Source organism: Argopecten irradians, chromosome 2, assembly GCF_041381155.1.
Source record: "Argopecten irradians isolate NY chromosome 2, Ai_NY, whole genome shotgun sequence".
Lineage (NCBI taxonomy): Eukaryota > Metazoa > Mollusca > Bivalvia > Pectinida > Pectinidae > Argopecten > Argopecten irradians.
In genome coordinates this window covers 4,363,650-4,385,911 of record NC_091135.1, presented here as the reverse complement: position 1 = coordinate 4,385,911, position 22,262 = coordinate 4,363,650, and the positions used below count along the sequence as shown (strand labels likewise).

Below are 22,262 nucleotides of genomic sequence, written 5' to 3'. Positions count from 1 at the left end.
TGGGCCTTAACGGTCACTTGAGTTCGGATATAGAATGAAACAAAGACATATAAACACTTTATGGAGGCGGTCAGTTATTTTATTAATTTGATCTTATAATCTATGATGTGTATTTGATACGAACACCATTGTGAATTCAGGATAAGGTTTTTGAAATTTTTGTCAATTTGACCCTTTTTCGGCCCCATTCTTCATGAAGGCTTCTCGGGTCAGCGTGACCAATTTGGATATGATTAAAAGACTATCTTAGACTTATATTTCTAACAGAATTTGACTCATTTTCTACGGAAACTGATGAAATAATGCTCATAAATTTGTTTCCTATATAAACTATTGTAGATATACCGCATTCTCCACTAGAATCTGAGACGCGAGGGCCATAAAATTCGATATGGTTTTGTAAAGACCTTTTAGACCCTTCTATATATGAATTTATTTGATTCTAGCACATCAGCGAGTTGAGGTTTGAGAAATTTTTGTAACAATTTGGCCCTTCTCATAGCCCCCATCGAAATGGAGGCAACGGACTTTACAGTTTTGATTGGCCTTATGCCTTAGAAAGTCTGTGCTAAATCTCGTTGAATTTTCTTGAGGAGTTTTGGAGTCGTAAATTGTTTACTGACAAACAACGACGACGCACGACGGACGACGACGGACAAAAGGCGGTTAGAATAGGTTACTTGGGGTTTCGTCTCAGGTGACGTAATACATAAAAAGAACAGAGACATGCTGATATAAAAATGGTTAATTTTAATAGAAATATGCATATGAAATACACAAATAGTTGACATGAAATGAAAAGAAAAAGGTTTTAAAATGAAAGCGTTCATCACTACATTGTGTATGGATTAAATCTCATTGTTCTTTGTATTAGTGACATTTGACCCAACACGTTTTACATATATGTATGTTACAGCCTGTTGAACCTGATCACCCCATGTCTATCGGCAACAAGTCATTATCGAGGGGCGTTTTGCGACGGTATTGAGGCCGCAAAATTTCATCCGCAAAGAATTTGGTTTAAAGGTAGGTTTCGCTCAAGCAAATAAATATTTTTTGTAAAACCGGACAAATAGGAGAAAAGACGAAAAATCATATTAAAAGTACCTCAATTTAATTTCTTAATGCGTATGAAATTGAACAAACGTGTCTTGAATACAAAATTGAGGGAAATCCTTGATAATATAAAACGACTGACGGACGAAATACGATGCAAATGAGGCTGCAATGATTTGGGTTGTCGAAGTTTCGCGCATGCGCATTGCTGCGTACTAAGCGTAAACAAAACATGGATGATCGAAAGCGTGTGAGAAAAAAAACTGTGTCTGAATCGGCAACAAAGTGGAGGAAATTATAATGGAATCGGTAGCACCCTAGGATATTTATAGGGAATTAAATTCAGAGATGGCATGTAGCGATAGAAGAAACAGAAGCCAAATCTCAAGCGGAACTTGCCCGGATCTGTTGGGACTCGTGTAACGGCGTTGCACGTGGTGAGTTAAATTTCAACACATATGCTGCGCACATACAGCCGCAGACTAACTACATGTATGTTTGGTGTACTAAGCTAGCGAGCGTATGTAAGTAACATGTGAAGTGTTTTAGCATATATGATATGTATAAACAGTCCATCGTACTTCGATTTGTTCTTGTTTTTTTAACTAAACATGCCGTGGCAAACTGTCACTGCCATCTGACTTTTTGTTGCACGCTTCCGTGTTTGTTGCTGCGGCCTCGTTTTGGAAAAAAATACGTCATGTTCTATGTAAAGCTTGACTTTGCTCTATTTTTAGAGGAGTATTTTCCTGGTCAAGCTAGGCAACTGACCACCCATATTGTTCGCTGTATGCATTGAAAATGATCTGAAGATTATATCTATGTACAGGATAAATTTCAATTTCGTAGTCTTTATATTTCATTGGGCGAAACCTACCTTTAATCATTCATTCTCAAGAATTACTTAAATAATTACGACAGCAATATTAGTAACTGATATTAACAAGTAAAACACTACTAAAAGAAACCTTTCATCCTGTTTATCATTAAACAATCAGCATTCTCCCAAAGCACATTTTGCTACTGCATTCTCCCAAAGCACATGTTACGCTTTACAAATGTAAACAATCATCAACTGACATGTAAGAAAAAGAACAAAGCAAAAGCCTAGTAATAAAAATAACATAAATATATTCATATTATACAGTTGTAAATCTGACATTATTGCAAATATTTAAACTTTTCTTTCCATTTACATATCTTACATACACCAAACATCTTTCACACTCTCATATTCTGCACCAAAGGTAAATGGAAAAATGAACACAATCTTTGCTGTGTTTTTCCTTAAAGAAATATATGACTTTGATCCGTACGATTCTTGGACATATATTTTTTACAATATCTTTATATCCAACAGCTTGAGCAATATATATAAATCAAAGAACGCCGAGAAGATATATCAAATTGTAATTCTGCATATGACACATTTATAGATATATCATGATAGTCTATAATAATTGTCCTGAATTGTTTGTAATTCGAGAAATCGTTAAATATTTTCGATTAGCAGTTTTCCTTTCCAGCAAATAAATACATTCACTTTATTGTTTTGAAAGGGAGATAATGATGATGATTTTGAATATTTTCTAAACGTAACCTTAATTATATTTTACGTTCACTTCATTGTCTTTAAAGGGAGATAATCATGATGACTTTTCAATGATTTCCAAATGTAACCTTATTACACTTGATGCAAAAATGCATATGCCCTTGTCATTTTAGTTTCAGATAAGAGATATCGTAAATGATAAATAAAACGTTCTATGTTTTACAATAAATAAGGCAATAAGTCCAAATATATTATTACATGTTAAAGGATATTTGTGTAACATATTGAAATATATTCTATTAATATGTCAAGCACTTTGATTTTCATCCGTAGAACGTCTTCAGTTCCCAAGTTGATAGCCACTGAAAAAAATAAGAAAGCAGAAAATGAAATGAAGATTATCATTTTTAATGAAATATAAGCATAGTTTCTATGTTTCAACCATATTATCAAGATAAAAAAAATTCTTTTATATCAACATCTTATTAGTGTCAATAATGCAAATTAAAATGGCAACGCATCATTTGTGTGTGGAACTTACGTAATGTCTGGTTGGTACTCTGACTGAACAAGCAGAGCGAATTTGGTTTCCTCCTCTGGAGTATTGAGATGAAGGAGCAGGACGTAATTTCCGGGGTCAAGCATATAATCGGCCTTGACATTGCGTCCCTGTGTGAACTTTCCGTCGTCATTGTCTGTCATCAACACGATCACGCCAGCCTCTCTGTAGTTTAAGTTGATCCAGCGGTATTCCAAAGGCACCTGGACGTCGCCGTCATCCTGAGACATACCAAGAGAAATGTCATGCATTTTCATATATTTACATTCTGAATGTTTCTTCACTATATGAATCAACCAGCTGACGAAAACAAACATTTGCCTTTGAAAACACTATGAATACACTATGAATACAATGATCTCGTTCATCGATCAGCTGATTTCAAAGAATGTGCCAGTTTCATATCAATAAAAAAAGTTCCCCACAATATCTTAATTTATGATATTTAATGTGTTGTTTCGTGATATAGAATCAACTAAGGTTTACTGTAATGAGTCACTCAAATCTTATTTTAACTAACTTTTTTGTTTATCGTTTGTCATTTGCGAAAAAAAGGTCGACCGGAAGGCGGAAGCTTGAAAACGCGACGTTGTGAAACGACTTCGTCATCCAGCTGTTCCATTAATCTCGTTTCTCGTCGTATATGGGTATCATTATTTTAAATATAATATAAAAACCTTTCAATTATTTTTATTTTTATAAATTATAACGCGCTCCACGGGATATGTAGATAGCTTCTGCTATTCATAGCCGCTATGAAAATTAAAGAAAAAATACATTCAATTCCTATGTATAATTTTACGTAAACATGTTAATGACATTCAATGACATGTCAGGTTGATGTGGTAGGAACCAGTCTTGTGAAGCAGTGTAATATCGCTTTAGAAAATTCACGATCCAGGATAGAAGGCTAATGGAAGACCGTCGGAATACCTTACCATGGCACCCGCAGTGACGTAACTTTTGTAGATCAGTATACACGCCAAAGATCGAGAGGTAGACAGGTAGATATAGAATGGTGCCCTAACCAATGGATCCTCGATGTTTTGTAACACCATAGCTACATGGTGAATTATAGAACTGGTGATATCATGTTAGGATGATGTCACCAAAAAAGGCTTCATTGCCTAGATCTTGTGGACTTCTGAGGGAATGTAGAGACACTATTAGCCATGAAAATTACCCAGAACTGCAGAAGGACGTTCTTTAACATTTGATGGAACATTTAGAAAATACAACTAAGATAAGCTTCATCTTGAAGATAACATTGATCTATGGAATTTTATCAGAATACCTGTATATATGATGATCAGTGATGAAATCTATATTCACAAATTGATTTGTTATCACTCCATTCATATTTTAAAGGTCATACTAAGCAATAACTTACACACCATTACGTTTTATGATGACATAAAGTAAAAAACACATTGAATACCGTCCATTGCATTACAACTCGTACAAACGCCCATTGGTGTGGATACTATTCATATATCGAAAAAGACCTTAAAAAAATAGGCTAAATATTGCTGGGGTGACCTGTAGTTTAAATTAACGGTACCACATTAATGTATTGTAAAACCATAACTCAAGCACTATATAGAGTAGAACAAAATGGCTATACTTACTCTCCACATGCGGATACCGAGTGGAACCAGTTGTGGTTTTTCATCTTGCAATACCTGGAACCGGACAAACCCTATAACGAGAGGGAAAAAATGAATATACATTAGACAATATCACATCTCAGCAAACTCTATAAACAATATCACATCTCAGCAAACCCTATAACGAGAGGGGAATATCATATACGCATTAGACAACATCGCATCTCAGCAAACTCTATAACGAGAGAGGGAAATTGAATACATATATAGACAATGTATGGATGAAAAGTGAAACAAAAATGAAAATATGATTAGAAATTACAAACACCAATAAGTATATACATTTTTTTCCTATTCACCACTGTGGAATTCACTTTCTTTCCATATCACTATCGATCGTTCACAACATAATGATACGCTGCAGGACTCCGTTTTTATCTCTTGATCTCACTAACAACTAGATATCTTTACTAAAAGTTGACCTACCTGTTTGGTTGACAGTAATTCGGAACTGTGGATTGGTCCCCACTGTTTCGTGAGAGACCTGACCTCCAGCATTGACTCCCTGGATAATATTACCCGTTAGACACTGCGTGTGTACTGTAAAAAAATAAATATAATTTTATTCTTGCTTGTAACTAACATTTTCATTGGCTCAAAACTTTACTCCATCTGTCCATAAAGGATGAAATGGCGTTGCTTTTGTAACGTCGCTACTGAATGGTTAATATAACGGCGTAATGATTTCATAGAAAAACGAGTCCATCAACGAATTTATAATTTTAAAGAGATTATGTACAATAGATTGACTTTATAAGGATTGATTTTGGATACTAGTAGATATTTATATTTTCATTACATTCTGAAAGACGTTTTTAATATTCTGTATTTGAATTAAATCATAATAAATCATGTCCGGCATCACCAGAAGACGGTACAATGAAACTTTCCAGGTTGGACCAAGTAACGGAAGGAGCGTTGCGGTGAGTTTTTGTGATGAATTCTGCTGTCCGTAGCCTTAGTTCGTCTATGATGTAAAACATTGGTCGGCTGAACCAAACACCTGTCAAGGACCACGTAAAACATATTGTATGGTTTAAAAACATGATTTGTATGGTTTGAAAATATTATTTGAATTGTTTTACTTATGATTTGTATTTTTCAGAAGTACTTTGTATGAGTAACATTATTTGCATGGCTTAAAACAGGATTTGTATGTTTTAAAAATATAAATCTAAATTGTGTATAACTATGATTAGTATTTTTTTTTGAAAACTTTGTATGTAAGATTTTTGTATGGTTTAAATATGATTTGTATTTTTTAAAAATATAAAACTCTCCATACCATTTCATTCAATAGAGAAAAGAAAACAACGCAGATAATCAAAAGGTAGCATTGAACCATTTGATATAAAACCAGACTGTAATAAGGTAATATGATGGAAAACACATCTTTGAGTATTACATGTCTTAATTAATGATGATGTTTATTTATATTTGTTATTTGCTTGCCTTGTATACGTATTCACATCGTATTTGCAAACATGTCTGTTTTGCGGTATACTGTCCGCTGTGATTAATTTGCACAACCAATTGCACATCGCCATTCACATCAGCAGCTGAGGAACAAAAATAAACTTTTAAAATTTTATTCTTTACGCCAATATTAAAACTAACAAGTCACCATTGCAATTTTTTCTCTCTCATGATAGTTCCAGCTTGTATTTAAGGTAGTCAAATCTTTCCGATATTTAAAATTCAAATAAGATATATAATCAGTCTTTTAATTTTACATGTATTTCACCCTAAATGTAAGTAAAATGCATTTATTTTTCAAATCAACTTTTTTTCTCTCATTTCTACAGGAATGGTATATGCATAGTTCCATCTACATTTCCATACCTCTATTATCAACTCTAGAGATATTATGATTTGCAGCTTTTCTTAAATTGCTGCGTTTTTCGTCCCCAATCGCCTATAAGCACGTGACGTATCTGAAACATAAATGACGTCAGTGTAACCGACACTATTGTGGTGAAAAAAAGGGGGGGGGGGGGGAAAACAGTTTACTTTCTGTCATGAACACATTTACTTTAATTTCCAGAAGCCAATTCCTTTCACCAAATAATTTCTTCATTTACACATATTACATATTGCCATTAATAAAAATCATCATAACACACTAATTTGATTTCATAAAAGCTTTGCAATACACTTTGCACCATACTATAAGTTTTTTTTCTTTTTAAGAATAAGACATACAGTAACAATCAGAATGCATGTTTCCTAGATAAGAATACATTTGACATTAGTGTAGCTTCCTTATTGTATCTTCACTTCCGTCTCTGTCAAAGTCGGTGTAATGTTACTGTTTGTCGCCATGTTGAAGCATTGCATGAAAATCTTTCTCCATTTACTTTAATTTCTTCCATTACAAAACTATTGCGACTTCCTTAAATTACCAAGTGGTATTCATGCAATGAAAACAAGCAAAACTGCACTGCATCATTATCCACTTCGCTACATTATTTGAGTTAAGAATAATGTTGATGAAGAGAAGTTAACGATTTCCCTTAAAGTAGCCTACAGACATTGCAATAAAGACTCACCCGTCACCCCAAGCACCCTCCCACTCAGATTGACCCCATGGGTTCCGTACTCGGACTAAACGGGTGTCACCAACCTAAAATTAGCAAAACAAAAGAATCTAGGTCACATTCGGTAAGACACTAATTACAATGTAATAAGATAGCACAGATCACAGAGAGATCATAAGGTATCAACACATGAAAAGTATGGTTCTGAAAAGGTCTTCTCTAAAACTAAAAACCATTGAAGCCACATTTGCTCCTGAATTTACCACTGTATATACCAATTACATTGCAAACGTAATAGTAAGCATATGATAAGGCAAGGATTATCAAACTAGATCAATTCAAACAAGGACATAGTCATTCAGATCCCCCGCCACTGGAGATATCAAAACTGAAGTAAGTTTGATTGTGGAGACAAATGTGTATGAAAAAAAACAGGAAAAAGGAAGTTGAGCTAAAGAAAGATGGAGTATAATTCAAGTAGAGCGGGGCTGCAATTGTTTGAATCAGGTATACAGCCTTGACATTAATATTAGACTATATACACAAAGATGGGTGGAGTTTTGCACAGTAACATTTACCATTTACCATGATATTTTCAGCAATGTTTCCATGACTTAAGCTTAAACAATAGAAAAATAGAAACTGCTCAAAAACTTAAACATGGAAATATGACAAATTAACAGACTCAAAAAACCCCTAAAAGCCCCAAATTGGTTGTATTATCACGTTCAGCATCCATACATATTAGGAAAATAAAATCATATGACAAAATAGAAACTTGCTCAAAAACTTTAACATGGAAATATGACAAATTAACAGACTCAAAAAAAACCTAAAGGGCCCCAAATTGGTTGTATTATCACGTTCCACATTCATACACATTTGGAAAATAAAATCATAAACATTTATGATGACTTAATCTTAAACAATTGACGAAACAGAAACCTGCTCAAAAACTTTACGTGAAATGGGACGCCAACGCTGACGCCGACGCCGGGGTGACAACATTAGCTCCCCTATTCTTCGAATAGGCGAGCTAAAAAATGATGTTGCATATGTCTAGCATTACAATTCGCAGATAGTCATATTTATTTTCCATTCAATAATAACATCACTGTATCTAATGTATCTGTACTTATGTGAAACATTGATGCTTTCCCTAAGCTGATAATTAGGATGTAACTTATGTGAAGCATTTATCAACAGTCCTTAAATGAGCCTTACTGCCTAATATGACGTTAAATCAAGTAAACAAAGTATTGTTCATTTTGTCATTGTCAAAAAATAAATATAGATGAATTACACTTTACCTTGGCCGTTCCCGTCAGTGTGTACTCGTGGTTGCCTATCAGTCCTTTGTAGCCGTTGTAGTTTCCCTGTAGGAACATTCAGAAGATGGTACAAGGAAAACGTATTAATGCGCAGCAATATCACACAGTTGTCTTTATTGCATACAATTAAAATGGAACTTTCTTATGCAAAACTTTGTCCATTGTTTCTGAACAACTTCACTCCGATAATGTATTCCTTCGGTTTAGGGTTTGTCACTCTAATGGGCCTTTGATGTCTAACCAATACCAGACAGTATACTGTAAACTGGTGAGATGCATTGCTTTGAGTTCGGAAATATGCCTCAAAAAGGATGTAGATTTCTAGATTACGTTATTGGACGCAAATTATTACAACTATAGGACAGGGGAGAATTTAGTACCAGACGATGCAACACAGAATAACTAGTCTCGTAGAATAAACACGATTTGCCATACGTATTTACATATTCTACCGTCATTAATTGATCATAGATTTTGTACGACGTCCAGAAGGTTAATTAAGAGGCAAACATGACAAAATATCAAAATGGAAATCGACCAAACAAGACATGGACAGACAAATATCATAAAGATGCACGGGTTTACGCTTAACCGTGCCAACAAACCGGGGCCAAAACACCCTAACTAGTTCTCCACATGTGGATATAGGAGAATACAGAAGATCCAAAACTTGTTTAGTGTGATATATTAAAGAAGGTCGTCATAAAATCTTGCATTTCGTCAGAAACATTACGTAAATAGATATATTGTTGGGGAAGGTATATCTGTTTGAACGACATCCGTCATGACCGAGATGTTATGCATATAATGCATTGTTTCTATCTAGACAAATCACCAATCAGCAAGATACATGTACCTTGGATCAGTTTAGGTTATATTACGGTTGGAAACCCTACTAAGTTGAGGGCTTCAATTTTGAGTATCATCGTTTAGCGAAGTTAATCGGAGAAAGTTTGTAAGTGCTAAAAGTTGTTATATTCTGCGTTTTCATTTTTAGCATAGCATATAATAGAAGAAACAAAACATTGTTTTTAAATGAAATGGTCTTAATAATAGCAGATATCTTAAAGCGGCCTTTGACCTTACCGGAACTGCGCACGCAACCATAGCGCCAGAACGGTGAGCGTTTGTGAGGCGATAAAATATTTCATCTGGGCTGACTTCCCCTGAAGTGAAATCTACTTCCTCCGGAACACCTGATGTAAGGGCTACATATGAAGCCGCACTTTGACCTCCAGTGATGGCTTCATAACTGCCGTAGCACCTTTGGAGAAGAAACATACAAGAAAAAAGGTTTAGCTTGGCATTCAGATTTACAAATGCAGCTGGTCAAATGTGTATGTGTGAACATTACCAACGTTCCAAGACAACAGACATCGGTAAGATGTCTCCATTTATGAGATTTGTTCTGTATCATAAACATCACACTTATAACTACCTTAATTATTGAAGGATATCCTAAAATGAGTACTGGATACTTTCGGAGAACTGCAGTAAACTAATAGTCACTAGGTCAAAGAGTCGTTGTTGGTATAATCAACCCTGATCAATGTGATTAAGCGAGCATAGTTACGAATTTTCTATAGCAGGCATCGTTTTAAATGACCGAAAATCATAACGCTTTATAGACAATACAAATACGGTGTAAGAACCATTGTTTCTATGTATGCTTAACATGTTTTTCAGAGCAGTCATCGCCACCATTGGAAATTCTGTGCAATAACGATTACCCTATGAATGTCTTTCTCACTCTTTACTTCAAAATCAATTATCTCCCAATGCTAATATTCTCTCCATCCGGAAATCATAAATTACATTGAGGATGTTTCCTCCTTGTTGTTATAAAATTTACAAATTCAAGAAAATCAGGTTAGCGGGGCAGAACAGTGGGTTTACCACATTTGGTCCTTTTTTCCATCGCTGAGGAATATCACGTACCTTGCGAATGCCTTCTCGAGCAGAGCAACCCACATTTCGTTTTCGTCTGTGTCAGAATGTGCCCCGTATACAGAATTGCCATATACAATGGGTAGATTGTCATCAATGTAAACGTCCTCCCATACTCCGTAACGCCAGAACTGACAATGGAACACACCATCATACGCGGGGGTCCCTACGGGGTAGGCATCTGAAGGAATCACCTGGTACAGAAAAATGAGATACAAGTTTTTGAGTCTTTTTCTTAATGGGTAGTGGCGCCTTTTGGTGTCTTCGACGAAATAAAAGGAAATACTCTCTTCAAATGTATAATTTCAAGTCAAACTGAAATTTCTTGTCGTTACAACTTGGTGACTGTACAATGTAATACCTTTTTTAGTAGATTTGGTTTGTCGGCTATATTGGTTACCATGGCCAGGAACCAACAGGTACCGATTGACCTTTGACCTATGTCATACTTGGACGTTCCATCTGAAAACAGAACCGGGTTGCTTCGAATATCCTGCAAAAAGAACACAACTATCAAAGGAAGAGCTCATTCTTTTAAAATATAATAACTAATATTCCGCTTGTATAACATATGGTCTTTTATTTGAATTGACGAAAGATAACATATTTAATGCATTTTAATTTCATTTAATTTCAAAGATTTGTTCGGCATTGGTTCATGCATAAAACATCCCGACATGTATCACATATATATCTAATACCGAAATAGGGGTCAAAGAAGTAATATCAACAGGATTTTCCAGATGACACGGGATCCAATCAAACGTAAGTCTGTTGGATACAAATTACTTCAAATGGTAAATATTGGACAAGTAAGTAATTCCAACCGTGTGGACAACACAAAATTGTCAATTTTCGAGGCGATCTGCCCCTTTATCAAGACATAATACCGAAATACTTATACAACGATGAAGTGGTAGCGCAAAATGCCACGGGATCCAATCAAACGTAAGTCTGTTGGATACAAATTACTTCAAATGGTAAAAATTGGACAAGGAAGTAATTCCAACCGTGTGGACAAAACAAAATTGTCAATTTTCGAGGCGATCTGCCCCTTTATCAAGACATAATACCGAAATACTTATACAACGATGAAGTGGTAGCGCAAAATGCATATCAATAAAATGTGGTTTAAAACATAACTAATGATATTTCACATTGGTATTCAGCGGTTAAGATTCTGGAAGTTATATTTGAAATTGATACTTTTATTGTTATCACTTCACAAAAATCTTTATTTCATAACCATACACACAAAAACTCACAGTGGGACGTTTCCATTCTATCTCACGTCCATGTGGATCGGGTTTAGGCAGAGCAACCTCCAAGGGGAACTCATAATCCGTGTATAGACCGGAAGTGACGAAAGGGCGGCGCTCAATATCAAAAGCTGTAGGCTTCGACCGGAAGTCAACATGAACTTCAAATGTGTCTAGGTGCGTTTGCTTGTACTCTGTTCCAAAGTGAAGTCCTGGAGTAGGGGAGGAGCCACGGGGTGGGGTTACTGAAGGGGGTGGAGGTGGGGTTGGGTCTCGTGAAGGAGGCAAATCTACGGCCGGGGGAGGAGTAGGTTCCCTTGGGGGCGGAGTGGGGTCCCTAGGAGGTGGGGTCGGTTCTCTAGGGGGTGTTGGATCTGGTGGTGGAGGGGTAGGATCCCGTGGGGGTGGGGTCGGATCTCTAGGAGGTGTTGGGTCAGGTGGAGGGGGAGTAGGGTCTCGTGGTGGAGGGGTCGGGTCCCTCGGGGGCGGTGTTGGATCGGGTTCGGGAACAGGAGCTGGACTTGCAGGATTGGGTGCGGGTTTCGGAGCGTTCAGGTCGTCAAAATCGCGACTATCCCTTCCTGTACATTTTGACAGGAGACTTCCCATGCTTTCTCCGCCTTCGTTGACTCACTGCAATAAAAAGGGGAAAAGTTAAACACACTACTATAATACTAAATACATATCACATTTTCAAAATATGCATCATCATTAAACCCGTGTAGAGTGACAGTTGAGAGTAGGTATTTTATGTCTGTAATTTAAATATCGTGTTGTATTTAAAGAGATCATATCTGCAGTATAGTGTATAAATAGCAACAAAGATCCCACGCTATTTAGCAATAAAATGCAGTTGAGTGCACAACCGGGTAAGAAGACTGACTCTGATTACATAATAGTGTTGGTATTACACTTACGTTTGGCTTACCCTATGTTTATTTGACTGTAACAAAATACAATGTTTCTCTTTAACATTGACTTGATTCTGTATCACGGTAGATTTATTTTACATTACTCTCCTTGTCCTTGCATTGATGCATCTTCGGTAACCAATGCTTCTGGTTACGTTATTCTTCAGGAACGTATGGATCAGATACCTTGGCCTGCGAAGATGTTCAAGACAAAATGTTCTGTATGTAACATTCAAGTGTATGACTCTGTATATATATTTGTATATCCGTTTTTGTTCATCTACAGTGACAGTGCAATCCCACTGCAGCATCCCATCCGGTCACATTATACTGACAATGGGAGAGCAGTAGTTCTAGTCACTATCAAGATTATTAGTAAAGCACAAGACTTGCGGACTTGGTTGTTTCGGACGTGACACAGAATTCGAACTTGATATACGATAACGAACAAAAGGGAGATGGAGTTCGGGAAAAGGAGGATGAAAAAATGTCAAACCCGAAATATAAGTTTCTTATAGCTACCGCATTTTTTAAGTTGGGTCGCAGTAAAAACGAACTAATCTTGGTTACAACATCATTAATTCTGTTTACAAACTATTTTATTTTGATAACAAAATCATTTATCTTGGTTAAAAAACTATTGTTTACAAAATCATTCATCAAGAATTACAGATAAGTACGTTGTAATATGGAGTGTCTAGAGACTTACTAGAAAGTACATCAAGTGAGGAATTCTCGCTACCAAGATCACGACATTTAATTAGCTGACAGATGTTCGTGATATTAACGCAGCTATAGATGACATTATTGTCACTAACTCTGTAGTAAATCCTCCATACAGTACTCTCTTTCTAATGATAACATATGTTTTCTGTCAATAGATTCATAAATGATTGTTGCAGACGACACTTCGCGGGGATAGTCAATAGATTCATATGAAGCAGACGACACTTCGCGGGGATAGTCAATAGATTCATATGAAGCAGACGACACTTCGCGGGGATAGTCAATACGCGAATATTATGTACAATAGCATCCCGTCCAAATAGGACTTCGACACAATATCTGAAAAAAAGTTATTTTACAATTTTGACTGTTTGTCGCCTAAACGAACTTTGTAGGACATATGTAGTAGAAAGGCTTAAAGGTGACATCTACATTGCATTGTCGAAATAAAAATGACAATGGCCAAAAGTCTCTTACTTCCTATCTTAATTTTGTAGTATAACAGTGTATGATTAGTGTTTAAATTTAAGAGTGTGAGAAAAACTAATAACTGGCATGGATATCAGTGTTCAGTAACGCAGACATTTAAACTGACATTGTCCGTGTAGGTACACGGGTGTGTGTTGTGTCAATATGAACACTACCCACGGTTCCTATGACTGTTCGTCTGGCTACATGATAGCAAGAGTCATTAAATTTTCTCCCTTTTTTACTAAACGAATTTCTGTCATTGTTGTATATTTGGCCATTGATTCAAGTGTTCGTTCCGTGATGTCTCGTACTTTTTCCTTGAACTTTCATCGCGTCATTGTCTCATATTTTGCCTCTATTTGAGCTTTCATCCCGTCATGTTCCTATCCTTCTAGTTGATTCCCAGTTATACCAGGATAGCCCTAAACACATTAAGTGTCTCGTGCTTCAAACAGTTTGACCAGTAGGGTGGGGTGGGATGCAGTTTGTTGTTTTCAGCTACCTTCGGTGAAGTCGCGTGATAATGTAGGAACTACCAAGAAAATATCACAGTTTCAGAAATATACACGTTTTAGACGGAACCCCTTGGCTACACGTGTTTTGTACGTCTCTGATACCATATACTGTCCATTCACGTTGGACTGACAACAGCGCCACAAAAGTGATCTAGTATTTGGGGCCGACAAATAACCACAGGCTTTCCACTTCTGGCCCACGAGTTCGTATCACACATGGGACAGTAGCCCGGGAGACTCTGGCCCTGACACCAGACTTAGACATTAAGACAGATAGATGTCTGGCGTAGGAGACATCTATCTGTCATAATGTCTAAGTCTGGTGTCAGGGCCAGAGTCTCTCGGGCTAATGGGACAGTTGCCAGGTAGGCTACTGAACGTAGGTCGGTGGGTTTTCTTAGGCTTTCTGCCACCTCCTGGCTGAACCTTAAATGACTCTGGGGGTATATTAAACCAATCAAACCACAACCAAAGCTTAAGTTTTTTCTAAATTATAGATGGTAGTTGGGCCCATGTATGATGTAGCTGATAAGCAGACAATATCTGAAAGGACCGTCACTAATTGTAAACAAGTAAGGATGGCCTCGTTCGGAAGTTATTAGTCATTTCACAACGTTGAATGACCATTTTCCGGATTTATGGATCGTGCGAATCTAGACCCTCTTACGCCGGGGTCACTTATACACTCGAAGTGTTTCCGCGAAACAGGCGCATGCACTTATCCCCAGCCACACGTACTTTATCTATGGTGATAGGTGATTATGTGCACGTGCAATCTCGATTAATGGAGACAATCACAGCGGAATTGGTGAGGAGATAACGTATCCATATTTTTGGCATATTTCCGGTTAATGTCTGTAAGATGAAAGTGACTGCTGTCCCGGTTTAGCGGAGTCAAAATATATGGCATAGTACAGTCTGTGTAATTGTTTTTGCGTGTAATGCTAACATATACAAAGCTATATCATAGGGACCTGGTAATAAGTTTACATATAGATTGTATATTTTGACATATCCTGGAGTACAAAGTACATTTTCAGACGTGTTAGGGCTCAGGAACTGAGTACAACGATCACCTCCGCATGTTACATGTTAACCGATTTTTACCGATGTTTATATAGATCCCTAAAAGTATGGCAGTGATCTATGAACAATAGTTGAGCCCAAATATTTGTAAACTATTACTTATTTCCAAGTCCCTGGCTGTATTTAACTTCCATGGGAAATTTTACGTTACTGCACCACATACTGATATTGGGCATTACCACCATTACCACACAACAACACAAGGCGTGGTGGAATTTTACATAGACTACTAATAATCTCGAGTTATATTTAAATACCCCCGGACAATAGCATTATAAAGGTTGCATACTTCACTAGTAAATAATACTTGTATTGACAATGCATAATCCTAGGCATATGATCCCCAAGTAAATTTTTGGTTTAATTTGACAGGTTTGGTTTGGGATATTTTACGTCTCTGCTTGAATAATTACATATATAATGACAGTCAGCAAGAGTTCAAATGTCCTGGATTCAAACTCCGGTCCGGGAGCTACGTGTCATCTCTCATGCTGCAATTAACATTTGGCAACAAACTAAATACCCACAATGGTGGCATATATGGTCGTGGAGTATTCGATGGTAAAGACTTTGAGAGATTTGATGTCCAGCTGATCGCTCAATCGATTGGCCATCCAACAGGTGCTCAGAATTCTCGAGTTCGAACCATGTCTGGCCGCTACAGTTCTCCTCGCAGAATGAAATATTACATATACAAAGTATAATATGTTTCGCATAGTCAGCTATTTTTAAACTTCTCTAGCTACTGTCTTGTCCTAATTGTTTTGCTAATATACATCTAGTTAAAACTAGAATATCGGTGTTCATCATTATCGTCTGGCCTTTATACACGGTCAACGATGTATGACTCATTATCATAAAACTTCACACGCCTGACCGAATTTCTCCTCCACAACAATGGGAGTGGTTATATAAAAGGAAATATATCATTTTATGAGGATGATTTAATATTCTAAATGAAAGTTGGGTCAGTTGCCTTATTCTTACGTGAAATTGATATATGTATATACATATGATTTGCCCCGAGGTGTACCGAACATGATATAGGAATGCAAGATATGCAGTCGGACAATCGTACATAGCCACCTACACAAAACGACCACGTATGACGAGGGTTAAGGCTGCGTGTGTACTTTGTATTTTGAACCTTCGACGTAGAAGAGTTCCGGTAATGTTTTGTGGAATTTTGTATTTTAGACATCTTTTAAAAGGTGGTTATTTTGTTCAAATAATTTGATTGCAACGATGTGTATTGGTTCGTTCAACACGTTTACTTCATTGCATGTTTACATATATTAACAAACTTTTTGATACTAAATCTAATAAAATCCAATTATCACTATAGTGAAACATCGTCTGTATAAAGATCATCTGCTTGGTAAGTGTCCTAAATGGTCAATTTCAGCACAATTTGGGTATTAAAAAATATGGCTTGACAACAAAGAACAGATTTTGTCCCTGGATGGTTTTGTAGACAGGTTTGACTGACTAATGTGTCTTATGCTAGGTTTACACTATGTTCCCGGCGGCCACGGCAGCCCCGTTTCAGGCCACCGTGGACAAAACGTGGTGACCGCGAGACAACGTGAGACAACGCAGAAGGACGTGATAGACAAACGTGAGCGGCCGTGATTACCGTGGATGCCGTGCCAGATTTTTAAACTGTCAAAAAATTTGCCACGGCAGTCACGGTACAGATGGTGAACGCCACATGACGTAATAAAACGGGATTTACGTAACAAAACGTGACAGTGCGTACGAGGCCTTAACAGAACTTCAACACGGTCCGTGGTGGAATGGGCAGCAAGCACGTTCCCCAGAATCTCACGGTGATTTCAAGTTTTGTGACGTTCTGTTGCGTTTTTTCCACGTTTGATCACGGTTGATGCAGATTGGCTGCACGTTTTGTGCCGTTTTGTCCAGGTTTTTCAAAGTTTTTACGGCAAACCAAGGTGGATGAAAACCGCTCTGTCAAGGCATCCGACGTGATACGGCTTGTTACGTCTTATTACGGTCTTACGTTGCAAGCAAAATATGATATGGGTATCATTGCCTGGCCTGGTACATATTTGCTACTTCATTGAATCATTTGTATTGATAAATAGAAATAGTCATTATCAAACACATTTTAACCCTCAAATTATACCAAAGCTGTTATTGCAAAAGGCAGATTAAATGAGTACAGAAAAAAAAATATTTGCGTAGAAACACTTGGCTATAATAATTATATATTTATACCAAATATGCTTTTAAAAAATTTTGTAATTAAAACGTGCTTGAAATGACATTTTCGGCAATAAATATTGTTTCAGTTTCTCCAAAGAGCCCGGCATCAAATTTTCATCCTAGTAAGCCTTGGCGAACCGTGAAAAACGTATTGGAGTTCGATCAAAACGTGTAAAACGTAGCAGACCTCATCAGATCGTAACAGGCCAGGAGAGAACGTAGTGGTATCCTTGATAGACCGTGCTAAAGCCGTAGTGTTCCTTTAACCTCCGGGAATAGCACTTTCCCCTATATCCACGGTCCACCACGTAATCCGTAAAAGAGCGTGGCAAAACTTCACAAGACCTAGCTCAACTTGAATACAGTTGCAAAAGTAGCCAAAATTCCACGGCGCACCACGTTTCGTGCAAACGTGGCTACCGTGGTCGCCGGGAACATAGTGTAAACCTAGCATTAATTTCCATGTCCCTGTGACGTTTCTCAAATGTGTCTAAATATGGTTTCGTTGACTCCATTCGAATTAATTTCAAGTGCTATTTGACTAGTATTTTGACCTCTTGGTTAGTATTAACAGTATACATATATCGGATGGAACAGGAAATTCATACTCTTCCGTATTACGTGATTTTATTTTAAAGCAGTAGTTATACATATAGCTATCTATAAGTAACAGTCAGGGTTATAAAGTATGTGCCAGGTTAAGAATGTGTAGGAAACCGTGTTTACCCGGGGAAAAACCAAAGATCAATGGCTAGTATCTGGCAACTACCTCATGGGTTTCGAACTCGCTACACAGAGATGGAGGCCTAGCGGTAATGTGTCGAGATAATTTTAACCACTCCACAACCGCGGTCCACATATAGAAACTGGCGAAGTACAACCATAAAGAAATAATTCCATCTGCACATACTACTGGGGGGGATTGTTCTTACGAATATTCCACATATACGATTCATTTACAAATATACATATTTCAATGCAGTAATACATTATTAATACATGCATTCATAAGCTGTATCCTAACCTGAAAAAGAGATCCCTCCGTTCGAGAGATCATAACAATGCATGATAAAATGGTTTGGTTTATGTTGTGTTACGGGATGTAAACCAGCAGGGTCATTTACGGGACGTGCCAAGTTACGTAGTGGAGGAAAGCCGGAGTTCACAAACATCGACCAACGGTCAGTCCAGGGAACTGCCCTTTCAGGAGATTGTGTTTCACACGAACGTTCTGTTTTCAGGGTGTAGATTTTTGGTTTTTCTTACTATTGCCATACATTCGATGGTGAATGAAACCTAGATTATATAAACATAAGTTGCGATAACGTAGCTCTGTATACCTCGACCGGACAATTTGTGACAGATGGTCGCCGTCAGTGTATGCCTATTACCACACAGATTTGTGTACATGTATGAAGAAGTTTTCTGAACGTTGTCATTAACGTCTCGGCCACCAATGTCAAGGAGATCGATGAACTTGACATGTTTATAAATAGACTTTCTAGGACTCGGCAAATCTATACATCTGTAAGTGTTTATATACACTCTACAAACTCCGTCTTTCGCTCGCCTGAGTCTGTATATATTATGTATATAACATAGTTCAAAGAACAAGTATATATACTAGACATTTTCCACAACGTCTTGGTCTTATTTGGTAGGGGCACAATCATCTATACCACAGGGACTTGAGAAGTGATGAGTCTGATGACAGTCTATAGTATCAGGACCTATATTATGGGGTATTTTCAAACGACTAGGTCTAGATCACAATTATTTGAATTAAAGCCAGAGTTATTTTATGTTATGTTTTGCGTCCGCGCGCTGGAAGGTATTAATAGGTCTAGTGAAAACACAAACATTCCTTTATTGCTTGATTCCTACCATCTTTCAAGATGTAAAATCTCTTCATTTGATCAACTGAATGATTTTTTGGGAAAAAGAAAAATTCTTCACTGAAATTTGTGTTTATTTTCTTGTGTGTGTTCACTTTGTTTCATAAAATCAAAACAGATAAAGCTCAGAGTTCTATAAGAGCCCTCATCATCGATAATCCAGGGGTTACTATCACTGAGTGGATATAACATCAGTGATAGTAACCCCTAGGGCATCGAGGATGAATGGTCCCAGCTATGTTATGATAACACAAATATGTAAACACATGTGTTTACACGTTTACTATAATATATTTATTTCTACATATATACTTTAGTACATACACGTACGTCAACTTGTTACAGTAATTCAGACTGTCCAAATACACGGACAATTGTATATATACGTCCTCAGGTCCATTGCACTGGTCAGTTTACGTTGTTTACAAAGGTATACCTATCTGCTATAGAAGTCTAGTCTAGGAGTCTGGGAAGATTCTTATTGACAATTGGAAGAGTACTATTTAAAGCGTCTCGTCAACGGTTCATGCATGGTCATTTTAAACTGGACCGTGACTCGATTGTTATTCGTACATAATGCTTTTAAGTCGTGAATTTGTAACCAATCAATGTATTTCCATTAGTGTAGAAAGAAGTGATAAGCATCGATTGTAAATCCAAAAAAACGTGGGAATTCTATTCATATTGGGACACAAAAAAGATCAATGGACCTTTCCGCCTTCATAAAAAATAAGCCAATTTGTAATTTCTGTCGCATCTTCTTTGTCAAAGTTTAGTCAGCTTAAGAGTATTACATGTACCGCTTGATGTGTTAGTAATATCAAACATCCATTCATCTATTGACGTTTTAAATTCTCACATCACTTAAAAGTGTTGTGGGTCGGTTAGGAAAGTACAATCCTTACTCAGTGTACAGGTTGTAAGGCTGGATGCACGCTGTTTCCACACATGAAACGTTTCCCTCTGTTTCCACACATGAAACGTTTCCCTCGAAAAGATCAATGGATAATTTACACGTAACACTGTCGGGTACATATGTCTATATATGGATGTGTTGTGTACATGTATATCGTCGATTCATGGTTATATTATGGTGAAACTTTAAATATGAATGTAAATTTTATTTTTTGTTTCAGTGCCTGTTCAGCGTCCATACGATGGAGTTGATGAGAAATGTCATAGATGTTGTTTTTTATACAGGACGAATCTGAATTTGAACATGACTGTTGCAGTTGTCTAGGTAATGCACTTGGGTAGACATGCAACCTGTTGTAGCCTGACATTTAACACCCAGTATTCACTTATGCGAGGCGTGTTAACACAATAAATATTAATTTAAATCTCACTCACTCACTGGTACTTCAACGATCCACTTACCTTACTCTACGGCGATGTCAGGTGTGTACCGGCGAACAGGAGAACAACGCCGGCTTGTTGTTTATAAACTGTCTACAGGGACCAACAGGGCATGTGTGCGATGCACGCGTATTCACGTGTGTTTCCTTAAAGAGGCGGTCACAGCTGGCGATGACCTGAACGTGTTACATGTGTCCCAGTGGAGAAAAAGCGTCTCTGGACACGTGTGTCCGTACACAGCGGCTAATACAGGTGTGTCGATGCGTGTATGTATACACATACATACCAATGGACCACTCGGGTGTAACAACAATATTTTGTATCGACAGCAAATACACACAAGTTTTCTCATAATAACAGACAGATCGCAATCATCCTAAAGCCTAGATCAGTAACGTAAAACGTTAACACACTCTACACATGTAAGTGTAGCTCAATATCCGAGTTTCCTCTTGCCATATTAACAGTTATACTTGTTGTTCCATGCATGCAGATTGTTTGCATTCGTTGCAATATATATCTATAAATCATATGCCAATTAAAAAGTATGTAAGTTGTCGTGGTATGTGTTTTTTATTCAAATATATACATGGTATATGCATATTATGAGGTTCCCTTCATAGTACATGAGATATTTTGTTCCGCTTTCTTAGTGAGGTTTCTTCCATTATACAATATGTATCTCATAGATGTACATGTATCATCTAGGAAATTATATAAGGTAAATAATGTAAATACGCAATGTAATGTGATCTAACTATATCAAAAAGGGCTATAACTCTTCGTCCGAATAATCTCTCTCTTATATAACATAAACTAACTTCAATTTGCACTATATGTGAGAAATATTTTTTGTCGATTTGCAGTCAAGGGGGAGTAACTCCACATTAAAGAAATAACACAAAGTCCAGCTTATTGAGAGTATTGGCATTGTGGGAGACACCAACGGTCAAGTTCATGTAATGATTAGTGTTGATGGAGACATAAAGGTCAATTTCATGTAAGGATTGGTGTTGAGGGAGACATAAAGGTCAAGGTCATGTAGGGATTGGTGTTGAGGGAGACATAAAGGTCAAGGTCATGTAGGGATTGGTGTTGAGGGAGACATAAGGGTCGAGGTCATGTAAGGATTGGTGTTGAGATAGACACCAAAGTTCAAGGCCATGTT

At 37.1% G+C, this 22,262-nt stretch overlaps 1 protein-coding gene across 1 annotated transcript; it reads right to left on the bottom strand.

The window, feature by feature from the left end:
* Positions 1-2,948: 2,948 nt before the first annotated feature.
* On the bottom strand, positions 2,949-21,501 carry LOC138313649 (calpain-B-like). The gene is made up of 12 exons (XM_069254005.1): positions 21,116-21,501; positions 11,915-12,541; positions 11,011-11,142; positions 10,641-10,843; positions 9,789-9,966; positions 8,682-8,747; positions 7,384-7,457; positions 5,713-5,837; positions 5,261-5,374; positions 4,796-4,866; positions 3,150-3,388; positions 2,949-2,970 (listed from the first exon to the last, which is right to left on the bottom strand). Exons 2-12 carry the CDS (start codon positions 12,515-12,517, stop codon positions 2,949-2,951), a joined length of 1,827 nt encoding a protein of 608 aa, XP_069110106.1. The 5' UTR covers positions 12,518-12,541; positions 21,116-21,501.
* Between the last annotated feature and the right edge of the window lie 761 nt (positions 21,502-22,262).

What these genes read in the sequence shown, in the direction of transcription:
- LOC138313649 (XM_069254005.1), bottom strand. Translation starts at nt 12,517, where the DNA reads ATGGGAAGTCTCCTGTCAAAATGTACAGGAAGGGATAGTCGCGATTTT. An exon ending in TCGGTATCCGCATGTGGAGA is followed by an intron (nt 3,389 to 4,795) that starts GTAAGTATAGCC and finishes GGTATGTCTCAG; the next exon opens with GATGACGGCGACGTCCAGGT. An exon ending in GAGTACCAACCAGACATTAC is followed by an intron (nt 2,971 to 3,149) that starts GTAAGTTCCACA and finishes TATTTTTTTCAG; the next exon opens with TGGCTATCAACTTGGGAACT.